The sequence below is a fragment of the Cetorhinus maximus genome, chromosome 11 (assembly GCF_964194155.1).
Source record: "Cetorhinus maximus chromosome 11, sCetMax3.hap1.1, whole genome shotgun sequence".
Lineage (NCBI taxonomy): Eukaryota > Metazoa > Chordata > Chondrichthyes > Lamniformes > Cetorhinidae > Cetorhinus > Cetorhinus maximus.
Genome location: NC_135889.1, coordinates 21,536,207 through 21,557,107, shown reverse-complemented (window position 1 = coordinate 21,557,107; position 20,901 = coordinate 21,536,207). Strand labels below are relative to the sequence as shown.

Here is a 20,901-nt window from a genome sequence, read left to right as displayed (position 1 = left end):
CTAGAGGCTGTTTGCAGATCCAATGGTCATAAATTATGACCAGTCTAACATGAGACAATTTGTTAGGGACTTGTGTTTTAAACGAGTCATTAGATCAGGTACTACAGACAATGAGAAACTATGGTTCAGCATCCTTTCGTGTCTTTTACAAATGTTCAAATATTGGGAAATAGTGCATGAACAAAAGCTTGGTCATTTGCCACATAATAAAGATCTACAATACAGCAACTACTTGAACCCAAGGCTAAATTACAAAGGGGAGACATATGAACATATGAATTAGGTGTAGGCCACTCAGCCCTTCGAGCCTGTTCTGCTATTCAGTAAAATCATGGCTGCTCCGAATGTAACCTCAACCCCACGTTCCTGCCTACCTCCGATAACCTTTCGCCCTCTTGTTATCTGTCCAGCTCTGCCTTAAAAGCAAAGACTCTGCTTCCACCGCCTTTTGAGAAAGAGGGTTCCAAAGACTCAACCTTCTGAGAGTAAAAATTTCTCATCTCTGTCTTAAATGAACGACCCCTTATTCTTAAACAGTGAGCCCTGGTTCTAGATTCCTCCACAAGAGGAAACATCTTCTCCGCATCCATCCTGTCAAGACCCCTCAGGATCTTAAAGGTTTCAATTAAATCACCTCTTAACTCTTCTAAATTTCTTCTAATACAAGCCTAACCCATCCAGCCTTTCCTCAGAAGGCAACCCACCCATTCCTGGTATTAGTTTGGAACCTTTTTCTGAACTGCTTCTAACGCCTTTACATCTTTCTTTAAATAATCCAGATGTGGTCTCACCAATGCCCTGTACAAGTGAAGCATAATCTCCCTACTTTTGTAATTAATTCCCCTCACAATAAATGATATCATTCTATGAGCTTTCCTAATTACTTGTTGTACCCGCATACTAACTTTTTGTGATTCACTGGTGCAGTGGTAATATCACTGGACTAGTAATCCAGAGGCCCTGGCTAATGCTCTGGAAAATGGATTCAAATCCCACCACAGCAGCTGGTAGAATTTAAATTCAATTAATTAAATCCATAATTGAAATTTAGCCTCAGTAACCATGACCATTAATTGTCCTTTTGGAACAGAAATCTGTTGTCCCAACCTGGTCTGGCCTACGTGAGGCTCCACACCAACAGCAATGTGGTTGACTGTTAACTGCTCTTTGCAATGGCCCAGCAAGCGTCACAAGAGGACAATTAGGGATAGGCAGCAAATGCTGGCTTTGCCAGCAAGGCCCACATCCGAAGGAAAGAATAACGTGGATCAATCAAGCATATCAAAAAACATTTATCAAACCTTGCAACAATGCAGTCAGGAGGATGATTTAATTCTCCACTGGAGCATCCTACATTGCGCAGATTATTCTCCCTCATCCTTCCCAAGCTTCATACTTTCCATAGCAAGCACAAAAACAAAGTCATGGGCAGCCACGTCTACTGTAGTACTTCAGGCTTGTTTTTTTTAAGAAACTATCCGTCGGCTACATTTTCTCACTAGCATCTGTGAACTTACATTCCAAGTTTCTGCTTGCAATTAGATTATGTTTTAAGAATCTTATTCATAATAGAACCACTGGGAGTTAAACAATTAATGGTTATGATTATGTTCAAAAGTTGGAGTAACTGACAAAAAAGTTTAACAGCAAATATTTGACTTTAAAAGTAATTCTAAATTCTTACATTGAGCTTGCTGCTTTCCACTGCTTTAGACCCAAGAGAAGTTCACAGTTTGTGATCAACAAACTATGGTAATTCTTCAATACTTAACCCAGCTGTTTCCTTTCATAACAGCAGTGTATATCATGGTTGACTGCAAACAAACTCATCCAAGTTCAAGTGACAGCTATACAGATAATCAAGACATTACCAAAATAAAACTATGTTCTGTGTGGGAACTCCACTGCAATACTTCACACATTAAAGAGGAGCAAGGCCTCGAGACCCTTCAAATTATTTCCCCATTTAACATCCAGGAAGTGACTTTGTTTTCCCTGAAAAAAGTCAATGTAAAGAGCTCTATCAAGAGACACATCACAAACTGGCATGCAACATATAGCACTGGTAATAGCTTTGAGCAGATTCAGTTGCCAAGCTTCTACAAATTCATGGCACTGAATGAAGCTACTTGAGTGTGCAGGAATCTTCCCCATAAGTGAAATCAGAGATAGACTAGTGACATGGAAGTCTATCAGGTCTCAAAAGCAGGTAAAGATTTGCACTTCACCAAATAAAAAAAACACTTCATAGCTTGAATGCTTCCCAATCCGCTCAGTCTGATATAACAAGTGTTGGAGTGTTTTGATTTGATGAATGACAATGACCCTGCTAGGCTAGGTAAACTTTGTTAACATCTTGTGGATTTTGTAGCACTTAGGTAAACCTGTAATTGAATCCCTGCATTTGAAGTACTGCTTCAACTAATTCAACTAAGCTTGGATCCCCAGTAATGTTGAATTACCTTCCAATTGTCTAGGTTGACACCAAAAATGGTAAAATATCAGCAAACTGCTGGTACCTGTGAAACTAATGCTAACAGGAGATAAAAGTTTATGCCTTTTAAATTTACTTTAACTAAAAATGAAAGCACAGATTGGATAACCAGGGAAAAGGACACCTTGTAAATTCAAATAATAGCTTTTCAACTTCACAATTTTAAACAAAAATAATCTGGAATTCCTTAGCCACTAGTTATAACAGGAAGACTTTTTTCTGATTCACGTATACAAGTGTAAATTAAAGGACATGCAAACAGCACAAGGTTGTTTGAGCTTAAAGGTCCAGCTTCATTCCTGATTTTTCTCTGGTTTTAAAAACGGAGATATTTTTTGTCATACTCTTAGCACTTAGGAATCTAATCTTCCAATGCGCTGAGCAACATAACCAGATGGAGATTTGCACCAGCAATTTCATAAGCAATTTGGTAGAAACAAGAGGCATGGTGTCCCGGAAAAAAAAAAGGAATTATAAATTATGCAGATAAACCCCATGCAATACTTCAAATGCAGGGATTTAATTACAGGTTTACCCAAGCGCTACAAAATCCACAAAATGTTAACAAAGAGCCTAGCAGGGTCATCATCATCCATCAAATCAAAACACTCCAACACTTGTTATGTCAGACTGAGCTGGTATATGTTTGCATGGGGTGGAGACAGAAGGTAAAAGGAAGACTTCATATTGAGACAAAAACAATTTCATCCTGCATCTACAGTGGAAGATTTTTCCAATTATTTTCTTTCACAATGATAGCTCAGGAGGAATGCCTGAAATAATACTTGGTTTTAGCTAACTTGCTGCTGAAAAAAAAATTATTCATTAAACTCTCTATATGGGACTGCCCTGTCGAAATTATTGCTCATATTCTGAAGTGGGTCAGATTAAATAACGTTTCTGTCAGTCTCTGCGGTGTTAGTGCATAAAAGTCTACATACTCAAGTAGGCAACATGCTTTTCACCTCCAAGATAATGCCATTACATGTCATGGGGAAGTAGCTAGTCTCCTTGGAGATGGTCATGGCCTGACATTAGCGTTTTATGAATGGCATGATGAACCCAACATCCAGAATGAAGTCTAGATCTTGGTGCAGGCAGGTATGGGCTGCTCTATTATCTGAGGAATTGTAAATGGAGCTCAACATCAGCCAACAGCCCCACTTAACTGATGAAAAATGTTGGGGTGGGTGAATGGAGAACTGTTTCCAGAAGCAGTCCCTTTACAATGCAACAGTAAAAAGGAGGATAAATCCACATCTAGCTCTTAATGGCAAACTCAAAAAGTGTTCTACCCCACATTCCCTTCACCCATTTGAATAATAGGCTATTCATTTCTCTGAAGGCTGAGCAAGTGCACTATTCCCCCAAATGACTTTTTTTTAAAGAAGTGCAGATGTTCCAAAATGTTCCACTTTAATCTGCACAATGGTTGACAAGCTGCCATGTTATCAAAATCTGTAACCTTGAAAGTTAATGTTCTGGCACACAACAATATAATGGATTTTTTGAAGTCAAACTATGAAAATGGAGTTATTTTCTCTCTGTCATGACTGAACAGTTATAATTGATTTCTGGTATGAAATCAAGGTGAACTCAAATGAACCTTTTGATAAAACAAACTGGGCTCACAACCGAGACCCCAAAGCACAAAGTGACAACCAGAAATGTATCCAAGTAGTTTGTGTCACGTCAAAAGCTGGATCTTGGAATTTTACTTTCTGCTCAGCCCTTCAAACCAACCCTTGAGATTATACACTCTAGTTCTAACCTCTCCAGCATGGTGAGACAGCTTCTCAGCATATACACGGTCAAGCTTTAAGAATTTTATACTTTTCAACTGGATCACCTCTCATTCTTATAAACTAGAAAGAATATGGGCCCCTTATACTCAATCTCTCCTCAGAGGACAACCTCCTCACCCTAGGAATCAACCCAGTGAACCTTTGCAGCACCAAGGCAAGCACATTCACTTCCTTAGGTAAGGAGACCAAAACTGTAGATAGTACAGTTGTGGTCTTGCCATAACCAGATATATAGATGCAACAAGACTTAATTACTCTCATACTCCAACCCTCTTGCAATAAGGGAATTCGAAGTATTCGCCTTCCTAACTGCTTGCTGTACATGCACACTAGCTTGTCTTATACACAAGGATCCCAAAAGCCCTCTGATTACGAACATTTAATAGTCTTACCTTTTAAAACATTCTGCTTTGCTATTCTTCCTCCAAAGTGGATAATTTCATACTTCTCCACATTATAGTCCATCTGCCACCTTCTTGCCCAATTGCTTCCAGAGAATTCTGGTAGATTAAAATGAATGCATCCACACACTACCTTGCCACCTCTTAAAACCCTAAGGTGTAGGCCATCAGATCCAACAACTTCTAATACCATGGATTTCTCTAATACATTCTCTTATTAATTACTTGAAATTTCTCATTAGATCTTTAGCTTCCCAAAATTCCCATTATGTTCTGCATCATCTACTGTGAAAACAAACATTTGTTTAATATTTGCACCATTTTCTTTTTTCCCATTCTTTCTCCTGTCTTTGCCTCTAAGGGACTCACGTTTGCGTTTACTAATGTCTTCCTTTTTAGATAATTGTAAAAGCTCGTACAATGTATTTTTATATTTCTTGTTAGCTTACTCATTCTATTTTCTATCAATCTGGTCATTTTTTGATGATTTTTAAAATCCTCCCAGTCCTCAAACTTATTATGCTTTTTGGCACCCCTTAATTTCCCAAGTTTGCCATGTTTGTACTACTTTTCCCGTGGAGTTTAATTTGTTCAGACTTATGAATTATTTAGTGTGTTTGTCATTGCTTATTTCCTATATCTTTTAAATCTAATTCCCCCATCTACATCAACCAACTCACTTCTCATGCTCTAACTGCTTTTATTTAAATTTGAAATGTAGCTTCAGACTTAACCACATTATCATTTTCCAACTTAATACGAAATTCTATCATATTATGAAAACACTTCCCCAGAGGATGTTTTACGACAAGATTACAAACTAACTAGCCCATTACACAATAGATCCAAACAGCCTCTTGCTGTTGGCTCATTGACATACTGTTGTAAAGCTATTTAATACATTCTAATCAACTCATCCTCCAAGATAGCTTTGCTAATTTGGTTTGCCCAGTCTCTAAAATTAAAGCTCCCCATGATTATTGCATTTCCCTTGCTATATGGTTCCTCCAATTTCCTGATACACTCTGTCCAATAACCTGATTACTCTGAGAAGACCTACAAGCTGCTCTTTTTTCCTGCCCTTTACTATTTCTTAGCTCAAACCATCAGGATTCTGTAATCTCTATTTTCTGGGCTATTAATCTTTCCCATAGGTGCCTATATCTCATTCTTTATCAAGGCGCACACATTCTTTTCCATTTTGCTTATCTTTCCTAAAATTCAAGTACTATGGAATATTTTGTTCCCTACCTTGATTACTCTGCATCCATGTCCCAGTAATGATTGCTGGGTTAAATACATTTATCTCTAATTGCGCCGTTAATTCATCCATTTCCTAACAAATGCTTCATGCATTCAGATCTAATGCCTTTCACTTTAATTTTTTTCATTTTTTACTTTATACCACTGATAATGGCCTTAGTTGCTCATGCCCCTTAACTCTGTTCTTTCAAAACAATCTGCTAGATTTGACTACTCTCTACCTCTTCAGGATTATAAATTTCTTTGGCAGCCTTCCATCTCAAGATGATGGTTTGCAGCCTGGCAGTCAACTCTGTTAAACATCACCTGGTGTGGTTCAGGAATCCCACTGGCATGGGAGTCCCTGAGGCATTTGCTTCAGAGAGATACAGTGGGTTGAGAAGGTACACGATTCACTGGCCTTGGTTTTCTCTGGGCTCTCTTTTCGGCCAACTGAGTTTTCGTTTCTGCTCGCCCCTTCCAATCCTCCTCCAGATATCACCACCTATGGCAACTGTCCCCCATCTTCCCATTTCATTTACAGATATCCCTTTGGCTGGTGTATGGGCATCCAGCAGGTAATGATCCAGTGGCTAGTTCATCATACAGGTGGTCTTTGGGTGTCCAGCAGTCATCTGTTAGATGACTGAACGTTGCTGAGCCAGGACATTGCTGGCTTGGTGAGGAGTATACGTTGACGTAATTAGCCCTCTCCAGGACCTCAGATGATGACATTGCTGCCCTGTCATGCGCTGCCAAGGATACTTGACAGCCAAGGTGGAAACTGCTCAGCCTTTTCCCCTGCCTCGCATATGTTGCCCAGGTATCACTATTGCAGAGAAGCGCACTGAGGATGCAGGCTTGGTAGCTTGGTGTTCTGTCAGGTTACTGTTTCTCCAAACTCTTAGTCAGCTTGGGCAAAACAGTCGCAGCTTTTGCAATGCGAGTATTGACTTCAGCATCAAGAATTGCCGATTGTGGAGCCTAGATGTGTGAAGCTATCAACGACCTCCAGCATCACCTGTGTTATTGCTGATTAATGGCAATAATGGCAACAACTGGGGCCATGAAATTTGCCTGAAGCCAAATCTTCACAGACATGAGTCAGTCCATTTGCCTCCAAAGCTGTTCTTCAGTATGAAATGCTAGTGCAGCATCAGCACCATAAAGCAGCTGTCTGGTGAAGACTAGGTACATTTTTGCCTTAGATCTCAGTTGATCACCTTTCCATCAGTTCCGTTATCTAAGTAGACATGTAGAGATGAACTGAAGACATATGACATCAAAGACCTTAACCAGAAGTGTCAGTGCCAGAACGACCCTTTTTGACCCCACTGTAGATCTCAAAGGGTTCCCATGTTGCTTCATCATAGCTGACCTTGCCCATCTTATCATTGTGGAAAAGAGAACACAAACTTCAACAGCCAGCCAATTTTATTCAGCAGCTTATATAGATTATCCCTGCTCACATGGTTGAATGCTTTGGTGAGGTTGACAAAGGCAATATATAGTGATCTCCTTCATTCATAGGATTTCTCTTGCAGCTGCTGGACTGAGAACATCATGTCAATTGTGGATCTTCGAGTTCTGGGATTCGGGATATATGTGTCAAGACAAAATCTGCAGTCTGACAAGTGCAACATGGGCAAATACTTCCATTATGTTCAGCAGACAGATGCCTCAATAGTTGTTGCAACCACTGCCATCACCCCCGCCTTCTTCCACAGGGTCACATTTTTTGCACCATGCATATCCTGACACATTGTCCACTCCCTCTAGAGAGGGAGAAGATTGAGTGGATGCCGGTTTCCTGTGCTTGACAAGTTCAGGCAGTATCGCATCACCTGGAGCTTTGCACTAGCAAACAGGTCAACAGCTTTGCTAAGCTCCTCCACTGCAGGTTTGATATCCTTCTCTTCCATGACAGGCAGGTTCCCACTGACATCCAGAGCTTCCCGAGTGATGCTCTCATACAACTCAACTCAAGATCATGTTCCATCCATCTCTCCAAACGTGTAGTGCAGTCAATGATGATCTCCCCTGTCTTTGGTTCCAATGGAGTGGGTTTCTTTGATGGACCTGTGGCCTTTTTGGTCCCATTATAGATGCCACTAACATGCTCCGTATCATAAGAAATCTGGATATTCTGGAAAATTTATATCCAGTAGTCACTGGCACAGTACCCAGCAGTCTGTTGGACTTTCCTTCGAGTAGCTTTTAGTGCAGAGTCCTCTCACTTGGATCTCTCTTGTAATTAATGAATGTGGATTGCTTGGCTTAAAGGACAGGGTCCATTCCAGCCATGTTAGCCTCAAACTAGTCACCATTTTACTGCTCTTACTTCTAAATTTACCCATATTTAAACCCCAAGCCTTTGCAGTTCCAAAACTTTGCTGTCATCAAGGTGCATTTTGTATCTCTTTTGCTAATCTTAACTTATTGTTGGAAAAGTTCAGTATGTCAGATTGACTTAGTGGTTAAATCTGTTGAAAATTAAATATTGCATTACTTGTGCTCTCGTCAGCATTTTATTAGAAGTCAATGTCTCGCATTTAGAAAGTTTACCAGGTTTTTTAATATAGTCCTTGCAGAGATTTCTACAACAAAATTGCAAAGACATGCTTTCTATCCCACCAAATGTCTCAAAAGAACTTGGATTTATATAGCACCCATCATATCTCAAAGAGTACGTCAACAGCCAATTTGAGTGACTATTTTTACGTACAGAAACATAGCAGGCAAAAACCAACTCAGTTGGCAATTCTAAGACTCATCATGAATTGACCCCCCCACCTCCTTTTCAGTTACTGCCAATGTGAGCAGGATGGGGGGAATAAATGGTAGCTGAAATTTTCAATAAGCAATAAAAGGCAGATTAAAATCCCCAGGCTTACTACTGAAGGTTTATCCTCTTACAAAACTGCATCAGCCCTTGGATCGTATTGGTAACCTGTAACATTGTCAACTTTTTCCCTTTGCTGATTTTCAATTCTATCCTCTATCTGTACATTGTGCCTGAGCTTAGAATTTGTCTGCTCAGACACAATCTTCCAATGAATGTATTACAAAATCAATGAATCACAAAACTGGACAGCACAGAAAATCATCCCATTGACTTTGGGCGAGCTCTTTCAAAAAGCAATTCAGTTCATGCTATTCCCTGCTCTTGCCCCATAACACTGCATTTTTTTTTCCTCTTTCAAGTATTTATTCCCAGGCTACCAGTGAATCAGTATGTGTCATATCAGAATGCATACAAGTTCTAACCTCTCGTTGGGTAAAGTTTTTTTCCACTTACGTCACACCTCTTGTTCTTTTGGCAACCACCTTAAATCTGTGCCTCTGGTTATTGACACTTGAGCCATTGGAAAGAGTTAAACTATACCTTCATAATTTTTTAACACCCCTCTCAAATTTCCACAGGCTTCTGCTCTGAGAACAACCTCAGCTTCCCAGATATCCACATAACTAAAGCTTCTCATCCTTGGAACCATTCTTCCAAATTTCTTCTTCACTCTCCAAAGCATTTGCATCCTTCCTAAAGTGCAGTACCCAGAATTAGACAACACACCAGCTAGGGCCAAACTGTCATTTTATATCAAATTATTAACATTACAATTTTTAACTCTAGATTTCCCATTCCCACAATCAATTGTCCTAGCTGCCACTGTGGGATTTGAACTCATGTCTTTGGATCATCAGTCTAATCCTCTGGATACTCATCCAGTAGCATAGCCACTGCTGCATTACCATCTCTCAAGATGTCAAACATGATATGGTCGAGGGTCGAGCAAGAAGGTGGAGAGGTAGAGCTGAGTGTTACTGGCAATCCTGCTGCTGCATTTTCGGATGTTGTCGTCGAGGCAGCATGTAGGTGAGAAATAGGACAGTGCCATTATCTTTTCTGCACTTGGTTTGAGATATTCAGTGTGCTTTTCACTGATACGTTTTCCACATCTTTAGTTTTAAGTTGCAGATATATTATTGAGCTTAAATGTGAAGGAACAATTTTGACATAGATCTATTATAGCTGGTTCCCTTGAAGCATGGCCCACCACTACCACCTGAGAGTTCCCCTCCAAGCCACTCACCATCCTGACTTGGAAATATATCACCATCCCTTCACTGTCATTGGATCAAAATTATAGAATCCCCTCCCTAATGCACTCTGGGTCTACCTACAGCACAGGGACTGCAGCGGTTCAAGGCGGCAGCTCACCACCGCCTTCTCAAGGACAATTAGGAATGGGCAATAAATACTAGCCTAACCAGCGACGCCCACATCCCGTAAATGAGTAAAAAAAGACACAGGAATTGCATGTCATGTGCAAGGCTTTTAATATAGCTAAACAGAAAAAAATTCCATGCACTGGAGCTCATGTACTGGGTAAGGTGACAACTATGAAAGAAAAATTTACATTGCGGACTTGAAAAGCTACAAACCTCACTTGGGCTGTGCCCCAAACATATATCTGATCCAATTTCCATAACCAATTTGTATATCGGATTCCATGACAGTATCTAAAGAGTTGGTCTTTCACTTAACGCCCTAGTCAGCATTCTTCTCAAAGACCACCACCACTCAAAAAAAATCATCAGGCATTCCAAGGTCTTTAAAAAGGGTCCTGCACAAATGAAAATTAGTTGTTCCTTTTCTATGTGCCACGGGACTAATAAGGACTTTTTTCAGAATACGATGTCATATCAACTCAGCAATTATTCCTCCATTCGAATATTGGTTTGCTCATTTTCATTAAAATGCTTAGTGAGACTAGAAGAATTGTACTCTATCACATTGAAGTTAGAGGTTAACATATCTTAAGTTAACAACTAACTGCAGCTCTTTCACTCAAGTGTGAACCGAACAAAGTAGCATACAAAAAAAAAGTAGGGTATAAAAATAACCAGACAGTTGGTGTGGGTTGTGTAAGCTGGTCAAGGCCAGGGAACACAGTATTTCCCATTTTAGGCAGCCACCATTTTCTTTTAAATTAATTCATGGGATGAGCGCACCACTGGCAAGGCCAGCACTTGTTGCCCATCCCTAATTGCCTCAAGGAGGTGGTAGTGAGCCACCTTCAACTACTGCAGTCGATCTGCTGCTGGTACACCTACAGTGCCGTTAGGAAGGGGTTTCCAGGACTGTGACCCAGCAGTGAAAGAACGGCAAGAAAGTTCCAAGTCGGGATGGTGAGGAATGTGAGTGGTTTGGAGGAGAGCTTGCAGGTCCCCATTTGTCTGCTGCCCTTGTGGTGAAGGTTGCAAGTTTGAAAGGTGCTGTCGAAGGAGTCTTGGCGAGTTGTTGCTGTGCATCCTGTATATGGTACACGCTGCTGACCGTGCGGTTTTGGAGGGAGTGATTGTTTAAGGATGGAGTATCAATTAAGTGAGCTGCTTTGTCCTGGATGATATTCAGCTTCTTCAGGGGTGTTTAAGCAACACTCATCCAGGCAAGTGGAGAGCATTCCATCACAGTCCTAACTTGTGCCCGATACAGTGGACAGTTTTGACGAGTCAGAAGGTTGGTACTTTCCACAGAATTCCCAACCTCCGACCTGCTCTTATAGCCAGTCATTGAAGGAGGCTGCTCGGCCCGGCATGCCTGCACCAGCTCTCCGAATGAGCATTATGACCGAGTACCATTGCCCTGCCTTTTCCCCATATCCCTGCACATTATTTGAATAGAAATAATCATCTAAAGCTCTCTCGAATGCCTCGATGAACCTACCTCCACCACAGACCCAAACCACTCGTTATGCGAAAAAGATTTTACTCACGTCACATTTGCTTCTTTTGCAAATCACTTTAAATCTGTGCCCTCTCATTCTTGATCCTTTTACGAGCGGGAACAGCTTCTCAATATCTACTTTGTCCAGCCCCCTCATGATTTTGAGCATCTCTGTCAAATTTCCTCTTAGCTGCCTTCTCTCCAAGGAGAACAATCCCAACTTCTCCAATCTATCTTCATAGCTAAAGTTTCTCATCGCTGGAACCATTCTTTTAAACCTCTTCTGCACTCTCTCCAATGCGTTCACATCCTTCCTATAACAAGACACCCAGAACTGTACACAATGCCCCAGCTGAGGTCTCACAAGTGTCTTATATAAATTCAGCATAATCTCCCTGCTCTTGTACTCTATGCCCCTATTAATAAAGCCCAGGATACTATATCCTTTACTAACTGCCCCCTCCACCTGTCCTGCCACCTTCAATGATCTTTGCACTTATACACCCAGGTCTTTCTGCTCCTGCATCCCCTTCAAAATGTCACCCCTTATTTTATAGTCTGTCCATGTTCTTCCTACTAAAATGCATCACTTCACACTTCTCCACATTGAACTGCATCTGCCACCTATCTGCCCACTCCACCAACTTGTCTAAGTCCCCTTGAAGTTCCACACAGTCCACTGCTCTCCCAAGCTTTGTATCATCCGCAAAATTTGAAATTTTCCCCTGCACACCAAGGTCTAGATCATTCATATACATCAGGAAAAGCAAGGGTCCCAATACCGATTCCTGGGGAACTCCACTACAAACCTTCCTCCAGGCCGAAAAATATCCATTGCCCATTACTCTCTTTTTTCAGCCAATTTTGTATCCACATTGCTACTGTCCCTTTCATTCCATGAGCAAAAACTTCTCAAGTCTGTTGTGTGGCACTGTATCAAATGTCTTTTGAAAGTCCATATACACTAGATCAACAACATTACCTTCATTGACCTCTTCAAAAAACTCTAGCAGGTTATTAAACATGATTTTCCCCTTTAGAAATCCATGCTGACTCTCCCTTATCAATCCATATTTTTCCATGTGACTACTAATTCTATCCCGAATAATTGTTTCTAGAAACTTGCCCACCAAAGTTAAACTGACTGGTCTGTAATTGCTAGGCTTATCCCTTACAACCTTTTTTGAACAAGGGCATGACATTTGCAATTATCCAGTCCTCTGGCACCTCCCCAGAGTCTAGGGAAGACTGATAGATTATGGTCTGCTCCTGCAATTTCTACTCTCACTTCCTTCAATATCCTTGGATGCATCTCACCAGTGCCTTGTCAACTTTAAGTACCGACAATCTATTCAACACTTCATCCTTATCGATTTTGTATGGCTGGCCCAGTGAAGTTTCTGGACAATGGTAACCACACCGCCACCACCCCCCTCCATCCCAGGATGTTGATAGAGGGGGGATTCAGCAATGGTAATGCCATTGAATGTCATGGGGAGATGGTTAGATTCTCTGAAGATGGTCATTGCCTGGCACTTGTGGTGCACGAATGTAACTTGCCAGTTAGCACAACCCTGCATGTTGCCCAGGTCTTGCTGCATATGGACACAGACTGCCACTTGCATCAAGTACATATGGGGACAATACTTTCATTCGAATGGGAGAACCCCAAAATGCAAATCTTGCATAGGGAAATATAAATTTACCTACTTCCATTCAACGAACAGTCCAACCTAACCTCAATAACCACTGCTGGTTTTCACCCCCCTGCAACTATGTACGATGATTGCACAAAGCTAATATACAAGAAAAATATTGCAAATACTATAAATCTGAAAATGCTGGAAGTACTCACGTCAGGTGGCATCTGTGCATTGGGAAATTAGTTTGACATTTCAGATTGATGACTTTAAGTTCTGACAAAAGCTCATCTACCTGAAATGGTAACTCAGTTCCTATCTTTCCAGTTTTGATCAGATTCGCCAAGTGTTTCCTGCATTTTCTGTTACCATTAGCCAGCAAAAACTGGGTTTGAGAACATTCTAAACTGTTTCACAAAGGACCTTAAAAGCCACAAGTAGAGGACACCAACTGTATCCAAAACAGGCAATACAGTAACCTGAGATCCAGTACCTCAGTTAAAAAAAGTTACCATTAGACTGGCTAAATTCATACTACTTAACATGCAAATCCAGAAAAACAGAAACTATTTAATACATCAAGATTCTGTGTATAAAAGGAAACTGTGGACATGCACTTGGTTTTAGGTCCTTCCCATGTATTTAACTGTCCTCCCAAGTGAAGAAGTTACATATGAACCACAATTTATCCTCCCAGAGCTTTGTTTAGAGTCAGTGAAACCAATGTCCTGTCAAGGCATCAGTAAGGGTAGAGTAGTTCTGCTCCCAATCATGTCTTGTTCAGATTCTCTCAAAAAAAAACAATAGTAGGAAGCACAAATTCTTTCAAAGGAAAATGCCTTTCTGATGCCAAACAGTACAGTAAAACAGTCTGGTTATCCCTTAAATTGCGATTCACTTCCCTGCCCCCTTCCAAGTTTCCTAGCGAGACTAGGGTAGGAAAGTGAATGAGAATCATACACATCTCCAGGTGTACCCAACATTCACACAGTGCAATACTTACCCTGAGGAACTACATTCCTCCTCCCTGCCCCCACTGAAGGCTGTATCTGGAAAAAAATGCTGCACAAAGCAATGAACTGCAGTCTGTGTTTTATTAGCTGATCTCACCCAGGGCAGCAGTTCCACTATTACATTTAGTCTCAGTGCCCAGAACTTGGTGGGGGGGGGGGGGGGGCGAAAGGAAAGGGGAAAGAAAATACAGAGAAAGAGAAAGTTGGCTGGAGGCTTGATCAGCATCTAATACTCCTGCTGAGAAGTGTGCATGTGTTCAGGGGAAAATAAGACCACGCTTGGTCGTGGTATCCTTCGCAGATCAACAGCCTGCTGACGCTCCTTGCGTCGGCTCACAGGAACAATGGCCTGTGCAACCATATCCAAACTAGCAATGTCCTCATGAGAAGAGTGAAAATTGACAGTGGAAAGAAAAATAGTGAATTAGAAACAATTTAACATATTGAATTTGGAAGTTTGCTTCAGTTACTTGTTTATCCAGAGTGAGCTACATAATTAGTCCAAAACACAAAAATTAAAAACTTTAAAGATTATCACATTTCTTCGAAAGATTACAAGAAACTTGTTAAATCCGACCCCCACCCTCCGGAGATTACTTGTATGTTTGGAGCAGGTGGAGTAGTACCTTTGCAGATAGGAGAATTTGGGCTCTTCCTTTCCGGGGAGCCCTTGTGTTCTGGAGATTTCCTGTGTCTGACCCGTGAAGAATCTGGCCCGGAGGCCCATAGAGGAGTGGGCGAGGAGCAAGGAGAGGTGGTAGTGGCGGCGGCGGCGGCCGCCTGGTGCAGTTGCTGCTGAGTCCTGGTGGGGCTGCTCCGCGAGGGGGCCGTCTGCTGCTGCTGAGTCCTGGTGGGGCTGCTCCGCGAGGGGGCCGTCTGCTGCTGCTGAGTCCTGGTGGGGCTGCTCCGCGAGGGGGCCGCCTGCTGCTGCTGCCGGCCCGCTCCACCAACACATCTCGTCGGGCTGCCCTGCTTCAACTGAAACGGTACGGTGGCCCTCATGGGCTGAGGCCGGCCAACACCACCACCACTAGTACTATTACTACTATTATTACCACCGCCACTACTACTACCGCCGCCGCCACTGCTGCCGCTCATTGCGCTAGTCGGTGAGCCGTTCCGACGGACCCGCTGAGCCATCTTCCTCGAGGAACAAAAATCCACACGCACGTCCTGGCAGCTTTGTTGCGGCTGTGAACCCAATACGGCGGTTTTATGAGGTGAAAACGTCTTCGTTTGGTGTGTTATCTTCCCCCCTCCCTCTTTTGTTTTTCTCACCCGTTCCGGCTTCTTTCTCTCAGCCAGAACCTATCTAACGCTCGCGCTCTGTTCTCTCTCTCTCTCTCTCTCGGGTCATGCAAGCGCCGCCTCTCGCGCCCCTTCACGCACCGCCCCACCGCTCAGCATTGGTCCAACATGCACGCCCACACTGCACGCCCTCGATGGTGATTGGATCGAACTGAAGCCGCGAGCGTTGGCGCCGCCCCCTTTCCGTGTCACACGGCACGTGTTTTCCACGCCCTCTCCGTCGCCCCGGGAGACCTCCACCGCCTTCCATTCAATGCCTCAGCAGCCGGGGGAGGGGGGGGCGCGGGGTGGGTGCGGGCGGTGGATAATTGGATGTAAACAAGACCGGTTCCTCCTAAGGTAAAGTGCACACTCTAGCGGCAGACAAAGGAAACCGATATAATACGTTCATTTGGATCGGCGAGATTGACGGGGTAGGGGGGTGACGGTTAAACTGCCTTTATTATGACCAATAGATCTTCCCAGGAGCTTTACAAACCACTACCAAATTCTAACTAAAACCCACCTGCTATAACTACCAATGACACAACCCTGAAGGTTATAGGTAGCTTCACCTATCGCGAAAGCACAATTTCCAGAAATGTCTGCATTGACAATGAGGTGGCAAATAGAATTGCCAGAGCAAGTTCAGCATTTGCCCATTTTGTGCAAGAGACTGTCGAGGAAATGAGGTTCAAACTTATAATAAAACTTAAATAAAAACAAAATGCTGGAAAAACTCAGCAGGTCTCACAGCATCTGTGGAGAGAGAAACAGAGTTAACGTTTTGAGTCCGGATGCCTCTTCTTCAGAGCTGAAGGGAAGTAGAAATGTGGTGAAATTTATGCTGCTTAAGGGGTTGGAGCAGGTGAAGCTGGATAGAAGGTCAGGGATAGGTAGGGGCAAAGGGGAGAGTAACAAAGATGTCATGGACACAAGACAAAGGGAGTGTTAATGGCAGTGGCAAGGGCTAAAGGAGGTAATGATAGTGGCATAAAGGTAAGACAGCGGAATGTGTGAATAGCAGAACCAGGGTCTGCCCTCTGAAAGAACAAGTAACAGATGGCCTGTTTGGTAGTGGGGGAGGGGGCAGTGGTTGGGGAAAAAAGATAGAAAAAGGAGATTTAAAATGGGATAAAATAAATGAATAAAAATAAGTAAATAAAAAATAAATTTAGAAAAAGGGATTTAAAAAGGGGTGAAGATAGAGGAGACAGTTCATGGTCTGAAGTTGTTGAACTCAATGTTAAGTCCGAAAGGTTGTAAAGTGCCCAATTGGAAGATGAGGTCCTGTTCCTCCAGTTTGCAGTGGGCTTCACTGGAACATAGCAGCAGCCAAAGACGGACATGTGGGCATGAGAGCAGGATGGTGTGTTGAAATGGCAAGCAACAGGAAAGTTTGGGTCACGCTTGCAGACAGACCAAAGGTGTTCCACAGAGCAGTCACCCAGTCTGCGTTTGGTCTCCCCAGTGTAGAGGAGACCGCATTGGGAGCAGCAAATGCAGCAGACCAAATTGAAGGAGGTGCAAATTGAAGAGCGCTGCTTCACCTAAAAGGAGTGTTTGGGCCCTTGTAGAGTAAGGAGGGAGGAAGTAAAGGGGCAGAGGGGTTGCACCTTCTGCGATTGCATGGGAAGGTGCCGTGGTAAGGGTGTGAGGTGTTGGGGGTGATGGAGGAGTGGACCAGGGTGTCCCGGAAGGAACGGTCTCTATGGAATGCTGACTGGGGGGTGAAGTGTAGATGTGTTTGGTGGTGGCATCATGCTGGAGTTGGTGGAAATGGCGGAGGATGATCCTTTGAATGCAGAGGTTGGTGGGGTAAAAAGTGAGGACAAGGGGGGGCCCTATCATGGTTCTAGGAGGGAGGGGAAGGTGTGTGGACAGAGGTGCGGGAAATAGGTAGGACACTTTTGAGGGCCATGTCAACCACAGTGGCGGGGGGCAGGGAAGCCTCAGTTAAGGAAGAAGGAAGACATGTCAGAAGCGCTATTTTGAAGGTTGGCATTATTGGAACAGATGCGATGAAGGCAAAGGAACTGAGAGAACAGGATGGAGTCCTTACAGGAAGCAGGGTGTGAGGAGCTGTAATCGAGGTAGCTGTGCGAGTCGGTAGGCTTGTAATGAATATTGGTGGACATTCTATCACCAGAAATGGAGACAGAGAGGTCAAGGAAGGGAAGTGTCGGAGATGGACCATGTGAAGATGATAGAGGGGTGGAAATTGGAAGCAAAATTGCAAAACTTTTCCAGGTCCAGATATGAGCATTAAGTGGCACCAATATGGTCAGTGATGTACCGAAAAGAGAGTTATGGGAGGGGGCCTCAGTAGGACTGGAACAAGGAATGTACCACATACCCCATAAAGAGACAGACAAAACTGGGGCCCATGGGGGTACCCATAGCCACATCTTTTATTTAAAGGAGAAATTTTTCAGTGAGAGAACAAGTTCAGCCAGATGGAGGAGAGTGGTGGTGGATGGGGATTGTTCAAAAATCTGTTCAAGGAAGAAGCAGAGAGACCTCAGACCATCCTGGTGGGAATGGAGATGTAGAGGGACTGGATGTCCATGGTGAAGAGGAGACGGGCCAGGGAACTGGAAATTGTTGATATGACGTAGGGCTTCAGAGGTATCACAGATGTAGGTGGGAACAGACTGGACAAGAGGAGAGAGAATGGAGTCAAGATAGGAAGAAATGGGGCAGGAACAGGCTGGCATGATCGGTCTACTGGGACAGTCCTGATTTTGGGAAGGAGGTAGAAGCGGGCTGTCCAGGGTTCGGAGACTATGAGGTTGGAAGCTGTAGAGGGAAGATCTCCAGAGGAGATGAGGTCAGTGACAGTCCTGGAAACAATGGCTTGATGTTCGATGGTGGGGTCATAGTCCAGGGGAAGGTAGGAAGAAGTGTCTGAGAGTTGGGGCTCAGCCCCTGCGAGGTAGGGGTCAGTACGCCAGACAACAACAGCACCACTCTTGCTGGCAAGTTTGATAATAAAGTCAGGGTTGGACCTGAGAGAATGGAATGCAACAAGTTCAGAAGGAGACAGGTTGAAGTGGATGAGAGGAGCAGGGAAATTGAGACAGCCAATGTCATACCGACAGTTCTCAATGAAAAGGTTAAGAGCAGGGAAGTGGGGGGTCCAGGTGGAGAAGAATACTGGAGGTGGGTGAAAGGATCCGTTGCACGGGGGACAGGACTCCTGCCCGAAGAAGTGAGCACAGAGACTAAGGTGGCGGAAGAAGAGTTCAGCATCGTGCCAAGCACAAAGTTAATTGAGGTGAGGGTGTAAGGCTATGAAACTGCATCCTTTTCTGAGTACAGAACGTTCAGCATCAAAGAGGGGAAGGTCAGAGGGTATGGTGAAAACACAGCCATGGCTGGGATTAAAAGAAGCGATGGGGTCAGAGGGACGGGAAGGGGTGGAGGATCCTGGATGGACATTGGTATTAGTAAGTTGTGTACAAAGCTGTGGTAATACCTACCCTCCTTTATGCCTGTGAGATATGGACTACCTACTCCAGACCTTTTAAGCAGTTGGACAGGTTCCACATGCGATGCATACAAAACATTATGGGCATCAGTTAGGAGGACAAAGTACCCAACATTGAGGTACTTCAAAGAGCAGAAATGTCTGGAATTAAAACACCCATCATCAGAGTCCAGCTCAGATGGATTGGACATGTTGGATGTATGACTGAAGATAAAATCCTTTAGGTGTTCACCTTAAGTATTCACAACTTAAATTTGGACAGCGCCTGTGAGGTAGACCGAGGTTAAGGTTCAAGGACTCCTTGAAGGCGAACCCCAGGAAATGTGGCATGTCCACCACAGACTGGGAGAAAAATGCACAAGAAAGAACTACCCGGGAAGCAATCTCAAGTTTATTGTTTCCATCAAACAACAAAGAATACAGGCAGAGAGGATAACAGGCAAGCTAGAAAGACTGTGCACTCCCAAAAAAGCAGACAATTCATCCTTGCCCGCACTGTGGTAAGCCATGCAGGTCCACAATTAGACAAAATTGGGAAAACTGCAATTATGATGAGATCTCCCCATATATAGTCAAACTAATGTGTGGCGGTGGCAGAGGGGGTTAGATGAACAGGGATTATTGGACCTGGGCATGCAGTCGTAATTCAACCCCATTTTGAAGTCATAAATATCTCCTTTTGTATTTCCATTATAAAGCAAAAGACAGAACTTGCATCTGTGCAGAATTTTCATGAGCTGAAGGCATCCCAAAGCACTTTGCAGTCATTGAAATACTTTGAAGTAAAAGTAGAAAATACTGGAAACAGCCATGCAGCAATTGTGGAAAGAGAAATAGAATTAACATTTCAGAAGGAAGTCCAGCATTTTCTGTTTTTATTTTAGATTTCCAGCAACCACAGTATGCTTGAAGTATTTTCTAAGTGTAATCACGATTGTAATGTCAGAAATGTAGCAGCCAATTTGGGCAGTGTCACAACTCACTGGGGATAGTGCGGTGCAATATCAAGCCCCATTGCTCCACGAGCCGCAACAAATGTGAAAAGTTTGTCCGGATTGCCCCAATTCTACCTAACTGTTTAATTTAGATTAACAGAGTACAAGCACCAGGTTTGTAAACTTAATAAGTAAATAACTGTTTATCAAACAAATTGTCTTTAACCAGTGGCAAGAGAAAGAAATATGAGCTGCTAATTTCTAACTCTATAACCTAAATTCTACCCCTTCTTCCATTCCTATACACACAAATACAAGATACACAAAAACATGGATTTTAAGGGTGGGATAAATGAGTTCAATAGCATCAATCCGGAGTACAGGATGCAATGGGTTGATTTTGATCTATGTCTTCCAAATTCCTTTCAGTTCTTGTTGATGACAAGAAATGGTCTTCCAGCACTTTTAGTCTTTAGTTCACTGGTTGAGCATTTGCCTTTCAATGCCTCTAACAGAAATTTTCTCCTTTGCCTCTTGACAGGAGTTTTCACAGAGAGGGAGCAGGTTATAGAGATATGAGGAGAAAAGGCCAGTTAGCTATTATTGTAGAATTACTGGAATCTTACACACAGGAGAGAGAGGTTTTAGGTCTTTTTCCTTTCAGGCCAGGAGCTATCCTGCTGCATTGCTCTCACATAAACCTTGGTCACCTGATCAAGAGCCAATTAAAACATTGTTGCCAGGCAGTTCCCCATTAGACCAGACTCCTCCTTGGCATCATCCTGTCTTTCATGGCACACTCTGTTCCAAGGCAGCAATATTGCAAATATCCCTCACACTGTTCCAGTAGACATGTCCTTCAAACT

General features: G+C 43.0%; 1 protein-coding gene across 3 annotated transcripts in view; it reads right to left on the bottom strand.

Annotated features, from left to right (window-relative positions):
- LOC144686428 (protein FAM117B-like) overlaps positions 1-15,668 on the bottom strand; it is a 254,598-nt gene extending 238,930 nt beyond the window's left edge. For all 3 annotated transcript variants that reach the window (XM_078551621.1, XM_078551622.1, XM_078551623.1), the window contains exon 1: positions 14,950-15,668. In XM_078551621.1, coding sequence (XP_078407747.1) covers positions 14,950-15,463 — 514 coding nt within the window. In that variant the 5' untranslated portion in view covers positions 15,464-15,668. The remainder of the gene's footprint in view (positions 1-14,949) is intronic.
- Between the last annotated feature and the right edge of the window lie 5,233 nt (positions 15,669-20,901).